This window comes from Myzus persicae, unplaced genomic scaffold (genome assembly GCF_001856785.1).
Source record: "Myzus persicae strain clone G006 unplaced genomic scaffold, MPER_G0061.0, whole genome shotgun sequence".
Taxonomy (NCBI): domain Eukaryota; kingdom Metazoa; phylum Arthropoda; class Insecta; order Hemiptera; family Aphididae; genus Myzus; species Myzus persicae.
The window spans coordinates 65,724-82,746 of NW_019103825.1; the positions used below are offsets into that span (position 1 = coordinate 65,724).

The following is a 17,023-nucleotide window of genomic DNA, read 5'->3' on the forward strand; positions in this document are numbered from 1 at the left end:
TATGATACCTATTATGCAGTTCATAATATTATATGTATTAATTGTACAATTTAATACACATTTAATTCTTCTACAAATAATATTATTTCGACTCATACAAACCAATTTGACACATTATAATACCATAAAATGTACATTATATGAAGCTTTTGATTAAATAATTATATAAAAAAAAAATACAAATTTTAATTTTTTTTTTTATTACCAAAAAAAATTACCCTTGGCGAGTGGTGACAAAGAACATTGAAATACAGTTATTTTTTACATTATCATTTTCATTAAGGACTTATTTCTACATATATACTGATAAGTTTGTGCACAAATTTATAAAAGTTGTATAGTTAGTTATATTTTTATTTCTTTATAAGATAATATCCAAAACTTATAACTATATTTGAATGTTTCTTGTAAAGCCGCTCGGTCATATTTAGATGGATTAATATTTTATGCTATATAAAATGCTTATTTTTATTTCATTTTGATGAAGTTTTTAAATTTTAACTATATGTTGATTAATTGCATACAGTCGTTTTATACATAAAGCAAAAAAAGGATTTCGAAATTAAACCTTAAATGTTTTAGTATTTCAAACACGTTCTCGTTTACATTTTCGATGTCTCGGAGATACCATAAATAATAATGTTATTTTTAAAAAGTTCAGTTGTGTTCATTAATATAAATTTGGGGTTTGTTTTATTTTCACGGCTACGGTTTCTTAATACTTGTGAATCGGAACGTACACCTTAACACGTGCATGACATAACTTAGCTGAATTTTGACCAATAAATCCATATTATATTATATTGTTGTAAGTTATAAATAAAAATATTATTTTCATAACTCTATCAAAGGCCTGATGACTTCACAAAATAAGGACAATTAAATATTGCTGTAGAGAATTATAAGTTCTATATTTTAATGAATGCTCAAAATACTTTATAGTATCATAGTTTTTGATTTATCAAAACAATTTCATTATGTTATGTATGAGTCACATGATATTTACAGTATTTTAAACATAATTGTTTATTATTTAAAATTAATTTCAAGCAATTGGTCAGTACCATTATACTGTTCATCAAATGTAATAACAATAATATTGTATTATCATCGTTATTTTTAAGAATGATTTATAAAATAATTTTTCATAATATTTATGCATAATATTAAATAAGTATTAAGGTACACTACTCACATTATTTCGGGAGTTTACATCTAATGGTTCTTTGATTACTCTTTTTACGGCATCTGGGTCATTTTTTATAACAGCTTCGTGTAACAAAAGTTCGTTTTTAAGTACTGAAATGAATATAAAACATATGATTTAGTAGGTACAGCATAATGAAAATGATTAAATTATGTATTTACTTGAAACTATAATGAAAGTACGTAAATAATCATTTTAAATTCAAACAAAAATATTGTGGTAGGTAAATTAAGTGTTAAATATCACAATTTAAACATAGGCACAAAGAGTGGTCAAATATGAAATTCACGAACGTAATAATAATAAGCTTAGAATATTATTTTTTTTTTTTTTGTTATCTATGAATTTAAAACTGTTATTTTTCAATTTTAAAAAGTATATTATGATTCCCACACCAAAACCGATGTGAAAATAATGCTTTTTAATTTTGATGAAATTTCAAACCTATAACTAGAGGGACATAGTATATAGATTGGTCACGCGAGTTTATAATATGATAAATAATTTTCAACCGTTAAGATGCTAAACAGTATGCTATTATGCGATGGTAAATATTTTTTTTAATATTTAATACTACCATATAATACACATAACTGCATATTTATATATATATTTTAAAGGAGTTTCTCAACTAATGCCACTTTTAAATTGTGTAACAGCATTTAACTGTGAATTCTAAATTCGTCATATATAATTAAGAGTAAAAGAAATTTGTCGCCATAAAATAACGACTCGGCGTCCAAACAATATCATACGTAGACATTTCTGATCAATATTAGAGGATATGTGCGTTTCGTTATTACGATCTTGTCGGCTAAACAAGCCGGATTTAATTAGTCTAATTTGACTATTGTCATTACGTTAATAGTATGAGATTGTTTAACATATTATTGTACTAAACGTTTTGTACTTATACTATTATGCCTGATTGTATTAAAATTACCGCACTGCGTTTAGAGTTTTTGATTTCCACTAGCAGCAACGAACATTTCGAAAACGTATAAATAACCGTAAATTATAATTATTTTTTAAAATTTTATTTTTTAAAGATAAATCGCATTCATAGTTATATATTATTATTACAATACACAATATAATACGAACCATTGCTTGTCCGACGACATCCTACTTCAGTTGGTGGCTCTGGATTTTCTTCACCACCACCCATGGATACTCGTCTCAACACCACACAGTCGTCTACCCTGAGCATATTATTACCGGCATTACCCGGAGTGCATCTGAAATCAATACACACACACACACACACAACGTTTAATATTAATATCATGCATTTAAACATTTAGGCCAATATAGCACATTATACGCGGTTTTGAAATGTAGACGATAACAAATATTACAATAGTATGTACTCTCTCGCAGACGATAAACGGGATAAACGATCGTAAATCGAACTGCTTTTACCATAGTCTCCATATCATCTAAGCCGATAATAATATTATTTCACTTCCACAAATATTTATCGAGGGCGCATCACCGCCAATCGTCGTGGTTATATAATAAAGACGATATGTAAATGCGTGATATATAATATATAAATACAATATTTATGTAATTTAAGATTTTTTATTTTGTCTTTAGCTGTTATGTAATTGGTGCAAACGACAGATTTAACAAATCAATTCGTTTTCATACGAAATCGATATTTTATAGAAAGTAAGAATGGTACGTACATACAGTATGTACTATATTAATTGTATGACGTACTATGTTATACAATTTTCCTATTGCAAAACGGAAAATGACGTATAATATTTAGCTGCATATTTCATAATATTTAAATATAATATTATTAATCAATACTCACAATATTTACTAATAATTATTATGGGTTTTTTTTTTTTACTGATGAATAAAAATGTATATAATTAATTTTATGTGATGAAGATAATTAAAAATAAAAGTGAGTCAATTAAAACTGTTTAAACTTGTAGTAATTTCTCGAAACCCAGTCATAACAAAACTTTCTCAATAAAATTTTGTTTTCATCGTCTTTCATTTGGAACTTAAAATACGTAAAAACTTGTCATAACACGAAGAATGCATAAAATATAGTAAGTAAGGTTAATTTTTTTTCCTAATAAAAACACAGGTTGTAAAATGGTAACCTTAAACGAAAACACAATTTGATTTAATTGTACATGACGCGTAACATATTACGGCAGTTATGAGAACTACATTCATTATATTATAGAAATAATAATATTGTTATTTTTGTTTTCGGTAAACAAAGTGAGGGTGCACATAAAATGTTGAAAACTTTATTCCACATAATAATAATATTGTTTTGATATTATCCATGTCTTATTGCCGGCCTTGTTTTATTTTACAAAACACTAATAATGAGACAATACAATACATATAGGCTACATTATCATAATACTACTCAATTATTTGTTCACATATACAAATCCCCAAACATTAGGTAGGTAACCATTAACTAATGGTATCTCATTATTTTAATGCATTGATTTCTTCAATTATTTTTTCAGTATAGAATCAAAAAGGGTACTTCCAATAAATAAATTAACCTTTTTTTTTTAATCACATCCTCGACAGTTATTAAAGTTTATCGAGAGGCATCTCAGTGTAGTAATTTGAACTATTCTAAAATACATGATCCATATTAGGAATTTAAAACTCTAAGTTGAATAATATAAAATTAAAAATATTATATTTCGATGTGTGGCCGCTATTTATTTTACACAATATTTCGTTTAGCCAGAATCCCAATCTTGTGCTGCTACGAATAATATAAGAATGGATTGACCTATTATAAAACTTAAGCTCGAAACATCCTTGTTAATAGATGCGATAGATTTTTTGATATTCAAATATTTAAGTGAATTATAAGTTTGTAAAATATAAAATTAAAATATGGTTAGATTTGTCATAGAATATCAAAATACCATAAAAAAGCCAACGTGGCAACGATAATACATCATTTTCATAATTTGAAGTTTGATTATATAATGTTCATTCACTTTTATTTTTAATTCAAAAACTCAAGGTTGGTTCTGTTATAGTTTTCAAAATGCTCAGTATGTTGAACTTAAGTCAGAGGCAGAAAACAAATAGTGCACATCAATCTTTTAAATTGAAATGTACTTAAATACATCGATTCAAAAAGTTGATGCTTTAATTTTTTTAATGCTTTTTAGTTTAACAGAATGAAAATACTAAATAGTGTAAAATGTTTAACATAAAAATTAAAAATAATACTCACTTTAGTAATTAATACTGTTGTATTTTGAAGTATGCACTTAGTTTGAAGTATTTTAAAATACCTACTTCAGGGGTTGTATATATTTACATGACAATAGTGTACAATGGTGATTTTTTTGTTATTCAGCAATTTTATGATCACATGCTCGAAACCACTTAAAAATAAAAAAAATTGAAGATATTATCTAATTTTCTTTTGAGACCTTTGTCAGAGAATATAAAAGAAAAATGAAAAAAAATACGTAGATTAAAATCATGTCGTGAATTATATAAAAATGTCACATTTATGTTTTACTTCACATGACCTGATCCATACTTAGCTATTATAATATTAATATTGTAGACCCACAATGTCGACTCAAATGAAAACCATTTTTAACGATCAAAATTTAATAAAAACTTAAATTTAAGAAACACGCTTTTTAATTATATTATATCATAATATTATGAAAAGTAAGAAAAAAATTAATGATTTTATTGAAGCACAAAATATATTATTGTGTGTAGTAAAATCTCCTTATTGCTGAATCACTCGACACCAATTGAGACTCCCACTATAAAGGAGTTTCCGTTATAGGGAGACTAAAATAAACGGGATATAGGTTATACTCGAATGTTGTTATTTTCCGCTGTAAGTGGGTTTTCGTTTTATAAGGGGTCCGTTATAAAGAGGTTTTACAGTATTACAATGTATAATGTAATACGACGTAAGTACCTAGTAGAGCCATATATGCACAATATACATTTTATTGTACAATGCATTAAGGTGCAATGCATGTATACTATAGTATTATCTATTTTTTTTTTATTATTTATGGTACTTGAATTATTAATTTATAAAATAATTTTCATTGCGTAGCTAAATCTGGCAGATTATTGTTGAAAATGACAATGTAACGAATAAAGTAAATAGATAATTCTGTCTTCTTAATGGAGGAGACAGTGGTGCACACTGTGTTTATTATACAGAGTCGCTTTATTTTATTTTGTCTGTTCGTATAAGTTACACTCAATAACTTTATACGATCTTGGCATATCTTCCTATTATTAGTGTCTGTATATTAGATGGCCCAGCTTTATATTCATATACTTCGTTTTAATTGCAACATTTTCCAGATAAGTCTCTCTGCAGCAGGTATATTGTCGTGGTTGTAATTTGTTTTTTTTCTTTTATATTATATTATCATGTTCTAACTTACAATATTCGTCGTAATTCAGATAATCATAGAACATACTTAAATTAAATAATTAAATGTAATAATATTATATTCTTATGCATACGAGTACATGTACGTTATTTATACGATACAGTAATCTAATCAAATCCAATAACAACTACAGTAAGCAGCTCAAATGGATCACTTATGTAGACACACTACACAAACTATAAAATCGTGCATTCATTTAATTAAATAATTTTGAAGTCAATATATTATAAATTTTATTTAGTTCATAATTGTTTGTTTTTACATTTTCTAAACCAATATTTAACGTAAGTTGTTTAATTTGCTTGCAAGTTATTAATGAAAATATTTTGATGAATTAAATAATATATATTTCGATACGATCTTTAAGATATTTTCAATACCATTACCATGTAAATTTAGATTGTTGTATAGTCGCAATTCTATGTAATTTCTACGTAGAATGGTCAAAGAATAAAATGTTTTTTGTTAGAAAAAATAAAACATTATCTTTGTTTTATCAAAGGACTTATATTTTGAGTATCATAAGTTGTCTATAACAAACTGTATGTATACATAAATAAATAAATAAAATGATCATATTTTCAATCAAAAATAAGAAATATGAGAGATGTTTATGAGAGATATCCAAGATGAAAAATATTGACAGTATTATTAAAAAAAAAAGTTTATAATATTTATTCTGTATCCAACAAATGAAATACGAAATTGACAGTTCGATTTAGCTATTGCTTACTGATGCCAAATTTAACTAATGTTCGTAATTTCAAAAAATTAAATTAAATTAATCCATAGAATGCATGAAATTCCACCAATTCTGTAATCATATTTATGATAACGATGTTAATCGTAAGCTTAAGAATAACTATTACAAAACTGTTTAACAATAAAATAAATATAACTCTGTACAAATAGGCAGGATATGTATTCAATACAAACCATAAGCCAGGATGTCATCATAAAATACAATTAATTACTTTCTAGTTTCTATATTGAAATTATTTTTAAATTTGGATTTTATTTTTAAACAAAAAAAATGCAGTAGGTACTTATATGTGCATTTACACAGTTATGTTTTCTAATGATGAAACCTTATTTGCTGTAGGTAACCTTTTTTTTAGTAGGTGTAGACTCCTACAAGTTTATTTTTCTGTTATATCGTGGGAAGAATTATTATAAAAGGTAAAATGAAAGACCACTGGGTCAGACACGTTTTCCATTATCCATTATTTACATATTTTGACCGTCTAGACATTTCATAATACTGTTGATAAATAGAGAAATTAAACGAAAGGACCATTTATACTGTGACATTATTTACCTACAAAGTTTAAATAATTTACAAAAAATATAATATGATGTTAATATTAAAGTAGTAAAGGTCATATTATATTTTATTTAAAGATGCCTACTATATTTTTGATAAAAATATTATGCATAAAAACTATTTAAAAAAATGTTAAGTTGTTAATATTATTATTTTTTACAGTGTGTCTTTTTCAAAGATTCTTAACTTAGCCATAAAGTGGCAGGTGTAGTCAAGGACCCCTTAAATACAAATAGAGATAGATGTACAATGTTTTTTTGGTGTTTGAATGCCTCTGATTTCGAGTTTCTGGTGAGCCGTGGTAACCATGAGTTTTTTTTTGTTTGCGTTTGCGACGGAAAAGAGCACGACGACAGGGGTGTTTAATTCCATTATAACTGTATTAGCATCACTATCAAATATCTATTGATTATCTGGTTGACAAATTAGTTACTACCGAAATCTGCAGAGATACGACTTTTGCAAAATATTTAAATGTACATCAATAAAGAGTAATACATACAATATATTGACGTAAGTGTTTAATATTACCATTCGCCATCACATGTAAACACGTTCAAACACACACGGACAAATCATTAAATTTCAAACATTGCTGAAACAGAGAGCAATTGTAATTGGAAACTACTTGGTTGCACGTCCATCATTGAATGCCATCGTATTGTGTTCGCAGACATGTGACCTACACACTCCACTATTATATTGTAGTTCATGGTACACATCACAAGTAGGATCTCTAATACACTTGTGTGGTATATTATTATATTAGGTACCTATATATTGGTACATATAATATATAATATGTTCGCATTGATGAGGGTTATTGCGTGGAATATAATACATAGATATAATAATATGTCTGATGCACAGAAATCGTTCCGGAATCACTTATGAATTATAATAGCAGCACATACATGAGTAATGTATATACAGAACGAATCGTAAAAGCTTTAAACTATTTTCTTTTACCAATACACAATATTAAATAAAATATAGTTTATAAAAAAAATATTATGTAAACGTTTTAAATCGTATGTATAAAAGCTGGGTGACAACTTACTGACAATCTTGAAAGTCATAACAGAGGAATAAATAAATCACGAAAGGTAAAATCGGAGATTACCAAAATATTATTTAAGTAATTTCATTAGGTATAGCCTTACCCGTTCATACGCACTCGTAAATTATAGTATCCTATTTATATTGTTGTCAACAATGACCAATTATAATATTATTTTTTTTTTAGAAATCACCCAGCAGTAACACTCAAAATAATAATATAAGTGAAATAATAAAAATATAAAATTTCACAATATTTATACATCAAAATAAATAAAATACATAACATTTCCCAACTAAAAATAAATTATAGACGATACTAAACTTATTAAAAACATATTAAATTATTCTTTATTCTAGTGATCATCGACAATGACTTGAATGTGAAGACCTGAGACTATATTTTGGAGGAAACTAGTTTTTGATAACAGATTTTACTTTTTCGTTTTGAGATCATAAAAAGTTTATTTTAATAATATTTATCTGGCTACTACTTAAATGATTTGAAGTTGGATCTAAGAATATATTTGTTCAAGTTTTTTAAAACATTTTCAAATAGATACCTCTTGAAAAATTTAATTAATTGGAGATACCTTGTTGTTGGTCTCATGTTTTCATATGTTTAACTACATCCTTTTTTCTTTTTGGAAGTTATAAATATATTACCCACTAGGTAATATGTATATACTGATTTATTTTAATTTAATTTTTTTTTCTTTTTTTAATAGCTTTAATAAAATTTAAAAGAGCTGGAAGGCATGAACCAACTGATGTATTAAATCCCTATTTCACCCTTCAGTATATAGTTGTTTGTTCTTGGCATACCAGTTTGAGTTGCGGTAAAGTTTAGGTATAATAGTTTCATAATTTAATCTTAAATCTAAGGTTTCTCTATTTTCTTCTACTTGGTCGACTGATCCAAACATCTTCCAACTGATGATTGTACAGCGGTTGATAAATATTTTCATTACTAAGGTAAATGTGCTGTCGTATAGTACTTAAAAAGCAGCAATGATGTAGTTTCCGGTACGAAAGCCAATGCGGATGTAATGAATCTCAAATTTCTAATGCGAATTCCTTTTATGTTGTATATTTGTATAGGTACCGTTCTAGGAATAATTTGAACATACATGTCCATTGTCCACACCAGTTTTTCACCAAGAATTTTGAATTCGTTTAACGAGGTATTATCGGTTTTAGACTTGAATTAATATGCTGTTCTACAATTCTCTGAAATAACCTTTGTGTGAACTCTGAAATATATGTCTCATTTAAACAGAAATCATTGTATACCTAACTAGTATTTAGTTATTTTTGACACATGTCAATGTACCTATTTGATGAAACAGTGATGGGTTGATTTAAATGTTCTATCAGTAAACTAGTTCAGATTTCGTAGGCTTAAGTTAATAATTTTCCGTCGGCGATAGTTTTAAAATTGTATTTTCAATGTAATTTAACAAAAATTGACGACCATCGTCCATCAATACCCGATTTTTTAAACAACTGTCGGGTATACTAATGTCGTCAATGGAATATATTAAAGTCCTGACTTTAAGTTCTCCGAACATTAACCTTTTGTACGTCTTACTAAAAAAAAATATAATAGTCGGATAAAATATACTTACATATTATATTGTTTTTTTTAGAAGTCGTATACTTTTATTTATGTACATTTTATGGTTTATTTGTCAGTTTCTATAACTTAAATTATTGTGATGTAATAGGCTATATCCCTAAACAAAATAAATAATTTATAATTCTAAAAATACAGTTAAATTGTCTTCATATATAATCTATATACTCGTAATATAAAAATGGAGCCAACAATGTATAACAATTCATCAATTGAGAACGGCTGGGCCGATTTATCTCAAATTTTTTTAATTGTTCGTAATTGCCAGGAGAAGGTTGTTACGAAAAAATATATTGGAAAAACAATTTTTTTAAATTGTTTTGATGATTTATTTTTTGAGTTCCGGAATGTTTTTATGAATTGAAAAAGCTACAGAAAGCTTTAGCTTATAAAATTGTCCATATTACATAATTAATCGTTAAAATGGGACCCCCGGCCAACACCAAAAAATGGATTAACGTGGAGAAATATATCGTGTATTGCATATTAGGTATTAATATAATGTTTCACTATATAAAGTAAAGTTTAAATTTTGTAAAGTGATAATTTTCGTATCATTTTTATTTCGAACGATTTTATTTACAGCCATAATATTCTCTTTACATAAAACGCAATAATCGATAATAGAGATGAAATTTAGGTTTTATCTATATGTAATATGATTATTCGATTATTAAGACTTCATTTTTCATTTTCCGTTGTTTGCGTTACCTGCAGAAAAACTGCGCGAGTACAATTTTAATTTATTTTATTTTATTTTACTAATCTAACAAGACACAATCCTGGATAGTTTAGATTCAAAATTGGACCCGATAGGTCCGACCCGAGGAGTTGCTCAAATAGAGATTTTAAGATTTACGAAGAAAATATTTGTTTATATAAGATTGCTATTGGTTATAGGAGCAATATAAATATATTTAGTAGAAATTGTTATTTTTTTTTTGTTTATTGGTTGCCTCCAGTGGTTCATCAGGCAGATCAGGTATAAGCATGCATAATACAATTGAATTTTCACACATTGCCTACCAAGGTGGCTGAGTTGCACCTATAGCCGCTCATCGGCGCGTCCGCAATTAAAATAAATATAAAAAATATTATTTCAATAATACACAGCAGGTAAGCATAATATACTGCTCGCATTATCACCATCGAGTCTCATATAAAGTTGGCATTTTTAACGGGCAACAAAGTGAACGGGATCAGCTAGTATAATATATAAATTTAAAGTGAACTAGAATTGATTAATACATTTTCCTGATATTCCTTATTACTTTCGAATTGCCCTATAAACTTTAACAGATGAATATACTTGCACGTTTTTTTTTTTAATAAAGCAATTATTTTCAATTGCTATTTGTTTAAATAGTTTAAATGTTTTAAAAAAATAATTAATGACACATATTATAAAGCTCAAAATTTATAATATAAACTAGTTGATGGGCATATTCGGATTTTAAAACTCCGGATTACCTGAATTTATAAAATCCGGATTTCACGGATTGCCCAAATAATTTGGATATCCGACTCAATGTTGTCGTTTAATGACCCATTTTTATATTCTCATACATTTAATTTCAACTAATTGTTTTAATGTATCTTATTTCCGGTGAAGTATGTCTAATGTAGTGTTTTCTTGCGCTAGATGAAAACAAAAACCAAACCCGTGAATCTGGATAGTTCAGGAAATCCGGGTTTTTCAGATGTTCGGATTTCATGCTCGTCCCTAGTATGAATTTTAATCACCTATTGTATTTTATTATTATTTTAAATATTTAAATATTATATTACTTATCACAGTGTCAGTCTAGCAATCATCATGTATTACAATTTACAACATAATTCATTTTCAATGTCTAAAAATAATATTTTAAATCATCCAGATTAGTTGAGTACCTATTACATACTATGGATATCTAAACGTGAAATATGTTAAATATTACATAAAATCGATTAAGTATGTAGTATGTATAGCAGAAAAGAATATTTTGTTGAATTTAATACAATGGTTACGAAATTAACTTATTTTCCAATATTATGATGTAGAACCTTTATTTTTATTGCTTAACGGCATTTCCATTTAAACGCAAATACAATCGATGTCTGATAGTTGTTTGTTAAAGTTTCTTCACAAAGGAAGCCGCTAAAATGTTATCAACTATCGTTTTAATAATTGATATGGCATGGCGAATGCCTATACATAATGGTACCCTATCTAAACAATAAACTTTTACCTATAGGCACCTATTCAATTTTAGATTTCTATTGTTCTTGTTTGATTTTAAATTGCATGTATAGAGTATTATATAATAATATATGATTAGTAGTTTATATGTGTAGTTTTATTTGTATGTTTTAAGAAGACTGCGCATGTATTATATAATATATTGTTAAAAGTTAGGTCTTAAATATGGTCGTTACAGTACCTACGCATATAATGTTATAATAGTTTAGAAACAGAGATGCGTTTGATTTTCTTATTCAATACGCATAACGGAATCAAATAGATTTATCAATTCGCGTAAGAACAATTCCAAGAAGTCTTTCATTGTGTTTTGTATTCATGGTATCGTATAAACGAGGAAACTATAGAATGTAATGTGTATTACTTAGTTAAGGAAATTACATTTTTATCATTTTTGTTTTAGAAATTTTATTTTTAAATGTCAGCCCATTACCCATACATATTTTGTTTTCAATTCCCAAGAAGGATAATTTACTGAACAATTCAATGTGTATGAATAATATAAAAGACTAAATATTTAAAAAATATTTTTAATTTTTCTTTTGTTCATAACTTTATAACCGTTTCCAATTTATAGATGACAAGTGATAGGACATACCGCTAAACTATATTGTGGTACATTATTATTACCCCATTATTGTTGTTATAATTAATATTTTTTTGCATTACATTTTTAAAATAATTATCTAGGTATTGGTTCACTGACATGAACAAAAAATATGTGGCTTCAGAATATTCAATTAAAAACGTGAGTATGTTTTTTGCGTGTAATTTCTCACTAAATTCGATGTCATAAAAATGTTTCACACCTGAAATGTATCAAATTTTACTCGAGAAGTGTTATGAAATAATTTTAATAGCATCATAAAAATAAATATTCAATTATTTTACTATAATAAGTACAAAGAACGAACGAAATATTCAATATTATAATAATATCAACTATAAACGTTTGTTGAATACAGTATGGTACGATATAATACTAATTTTAAACATTTACTATTTTAAACCTTACAACTGCCATATGAAACTAAGAAACGATTTTTTAAATTAACAATTCAGTTAATAACTGAATATAACTGAATTATATCTCTAATGATGTACCAAAACATATTAGGTCACACGAAACAATATTTTGGTTTGAGAATTATATTGCATTAGTATTTTTAGTTTTTAAAGTTATTACTTATTACAAGCTAATAAACTTAAACAGCTATATTTTATAATATACCACTTAAAATTATTGAATCATGAAATCTAATCATACATTTTCCAGTAAAAAATCGGTCACTAGATATTTATTATTTATATTATATTCATAATTATTTTTAGCAACGAGATTTTATGATATTTTGATTCGTGTAAGTAGCTAAAATAAGAAAACTTTTCACTTGTCTTTCTGATGTCCTTTACTAACTTTGTGAATTCAATAATTGATATAATATATTATAACGTTTTTCGAACTATTAAATCAATAAACAATAATTAATACAGTTAAAATTGCAATTGACGAGATTGAGCCTTTACGAATAAGTAACATTATATTATATCATTATATTACTATATGTTAGGATTATGGCAGTCCTATTATTTCCATACATTAAAAATAATACACGTACAATAGACACGGTGTAGTTATATCGAATCAATATAGTCATTATATAAATATATTATAATCTACAAGTTACCTACCAAAATGTTTACACCCCCGTAAATCGTAAGCCGCGCATATATTGCAGTGTTAAAATTGGAAATACTCCTCCACAAAATAGATTGCGGGTAGAAGATAGAAACTATAATATATAGATAAACAATTTCACAACGTGCAAGTTATCTGTATGCGATCACTATAATATGGCCAATGCCTAACCCACATCCCCTCACCCTCACCCCTTCTCGTACGTACACGAATATCGTTGGTGTAATATTTATACATCGCAATAAAAGCTGAACCCGTTCTATATATATATATTATATATATATATATTATAGGTAATAACGAATAACGGTGTAGTTATATTGGATTATTATTTATTATACAAAACAGCCAAACACATATCATTATGATCATCATGCATAGACTGATAAATAAATTATACGGCCGTTCGCGGCTGACAATCGTATCGCGTGATTGTCTGCACGATGTGGATTCGTCAGTGTTGTCGTCATAATTATTATTGAAAGTAAAAACGTCAAAAAATATGTTATTTATACAGACGTCTGGGCGTTATAATATAATAATATTCGTACCGGCCCTCAAAATCTCAGGACTTTTGGGTGGTAACTTCAAAGGTTGAACAACACGCCGGCGGCAACGCGAAGGGTTGATTTCGCCCCTCCCCCTCCCGCCGACTCAGCCAGCGCACTCGTCGTCGCGGCCGTCTTCTACTGTACCGACGTCTGGTCCGGAAACATTCTCGAAAACAGACGATAGGGACGCTCAAGCCGTCACATCAAAGGGTGATATTTTGTGGACAACACAGCAAGACCCATTCGGCCTAGACGCAATATTATTATATATTATAATAATTGCATTACAATAATCTCTTCTTGCCGGCATACGACACGAATAGGTATGGTCGTCGGATGATAATATAATCACCTCAGATGTCTGACGGTATAAATTTTGCACGAACCGTCATGAACTATGAACACCCCGTGTTATATTATTTTCGACATGTTGATAAATCCATTCAAAACAAAAAATTAATTACATTTTTGAGCTCGGCTTAGTATCCGCAATACGCATAATATTATTATGTTTAAATCCCGACTGGCTCCATGGTGACATAGCTACGCGCCTACGATTTCCTGCAGTTCTCAGATCCATTATATTATTTAGATACACGTTTGGGAAACAATATTTTTTAATTTTAAATGTTAGATGTACCTTTCTTAACTTAACCCAACAGCTAACTTTTAGCTCATGTCCATGTTAACAAATGACGGCTCATTTCTGCAACCCCACCCGTAATGCAGATATTATCAGTATTTGACGTTTGTGTACTGTATGAAGCACAATATAATAATAATTAATAATAAACATAAGGCACAATAGTTTAGTATAATCAGTATACAAAATGTATATCATGTTTATATTTTGAACTCGTGGGCTGGATGTATACAACTTTGCCAACGTGCAACTAAATTGTTGTTTACAGACATAAGTTCATGCGCGTCGGTACCTTATTCTTATCTTTTTTTATTAAAATTATCTGATCTGCTTGTACTCCACAACACCCAAGTATATATTTCGTTATAACTTCTACTAACATGATCTCAATTTTTTCCAAACAATCAAAATTTTATAAATTAATGTAGATTAATATAGATTATTAAAAAAATATAGATAATATGTAAATAAATAAGTAATAATAAGAGTATACTGTGATGTAGAGTAAAGTGAATGTTTATCTAATAACGGTTAAAGCTCAAATTACAATAATAATAATATTTGATTATGGCATGATTAAAATAAATACAAGTTTAAATAAACATTATAATATCATGTCCTCGTACACCTCGTAATAAGTCCCATCTCGTTATTATCCTACATTCTTAATAAACTCCAACCGTACTTTATTTGGAGATTATAGCCCAATCATATCTCCCAAAAATATAACAAACTAAGCAACGTTGATCTAATTGGTGCAAAATGCCGTTTGTCTTTAAAAGATTCTATAATATTTACTTTTGATTATGTCTATACGACTATACGTAAAGTATACTAGGTATTAAGTATTATTGACTTCAATAGTTCAATTTAAATTTTCTTTTTATTAATTTTTATAAATTGTAATATTTAATTTAGTTCTTTAAAATGTATTTATTATGTAATACAACTAGAACTGTTAACATAAACTCGTTAGTCCTTTCTACATCATCAAAATGTATAGTAGGTATACTTAAATTATGTGCTTTACTTGAGCCTATAAGGTCGTATAAATATTTTATAAATAATATTATAAAAACCATAAATAAATAAATAATTTCCAATGGATATAGAAACAAGTATAAATTATCTACATAGAGATAACAAATAAATAGATGATTTCAATAATAAGATTTCTTAATAGCAGGGGACAAATGTGAAGAGACTCCTCTCTTATATTCTAGTTTTGGACCACCAACAGTTGCTTCTCTGAAAACTCCATCCTTTTCTAAATAAACCTAACCTCATTGACTCTAAAGAGATGCGATAACAACGCGAAGTGACGGACCATCGCCCATTTGTAAAAAAAAAAAAACGAAAATGAAGTAGCTTTTATTGTATTCTATAAGACGGTGATGGGGAGGAACTTGAATCGAGAGTTGCTTTTCGGATGACGTGCTAAAATAATCGTGTTGTGGTGTATGATAATATTGGTATTTGAGTTTTCTTTTCTGCGCGATCTCGGGTTATATGATCCATCAAAATACTTATTCATTGTCGAGCACAAAATTTATATAATTTGTGATTTTTCTCATACTTTATGCAAGTGCAATACTAAACCAAATAATAAGTAAAAAGAGATAAAGTAGGTAACCTCTCTTCTGTATAATTATATAGGTCAAGACCATAGAAAACAAATATACACTAGCGCAGCGATTGAACCTCTTTTGCAACAAAAACCGATAGTGCATATAATCGATAGTGCATATAATCGATATTATTATCGATTACTATCATTATCGATACTAAATGTTTATTAAATTTTCATTTTTCATTATTCAAATTAAAAATATAAAAAAATCACCATAACACAAATTAGTAAATTAATCAATTTATTTTTACAATCAATTTACATTACAAAACTTAATAAAAATAGTCACAGGAACATATTATATATGAATAAATAATAAAACAAAAAACAATAAATATTGTAGACATAGTAATTATTTTTGATATTATGTTGAGATTGCACAGAATAATTATAGTCATAGGAACATAATATTATAAAATAAAATAACAATTAACCTTAAATAAATATGTAGATATAGTAATTATCTGTGATATTTGTAGATTGCACAATATAAAAATAGTCATAGGAACATATTATATACGAATACATTATAAAATAAAAAACAATATATATTGTAGGCATAGTAATTATTTTTGATATTA

At 27.2% G+C, this 17,023-nt stretch overlaps 1 protein-coding gene across 2 annotated transcripts in view; it reads right to left on the minus strand.

Moving 5' to 3' along the window:
• Positions 1-17,023, minus strand: part of LOC111035358 (ankyrin repeat and death domain-containing protein 1A-like) — an 86,918-nt gene that overhangs the window by 48,560 nt on the left and 21,335 nt on the right. Inside the window, exons 3-4 of one of the 2 annotated variants that reach the window (XM_022316942.1) lie at positions 2,312-2,445; positions 1,196-1,299 (exon numbers count right to left, since the gene is read on the minus strand). In XM_022316942.1, coding sequence (XP_022172634.1) covers positions 1,196-1,299; positions 2,312-2,417 — 210 coding nt within the window. In that variant the 5' untranslated portion in view covers positions 2,418-2,445. Of the gene's footprint in view, positions 1-1,195; positions 1,300-2,311; positions 2,446-17,023 lie in introns of those variants that run through there. The other variant, XM_022316943.1, reaches the window with a different exon arrangement.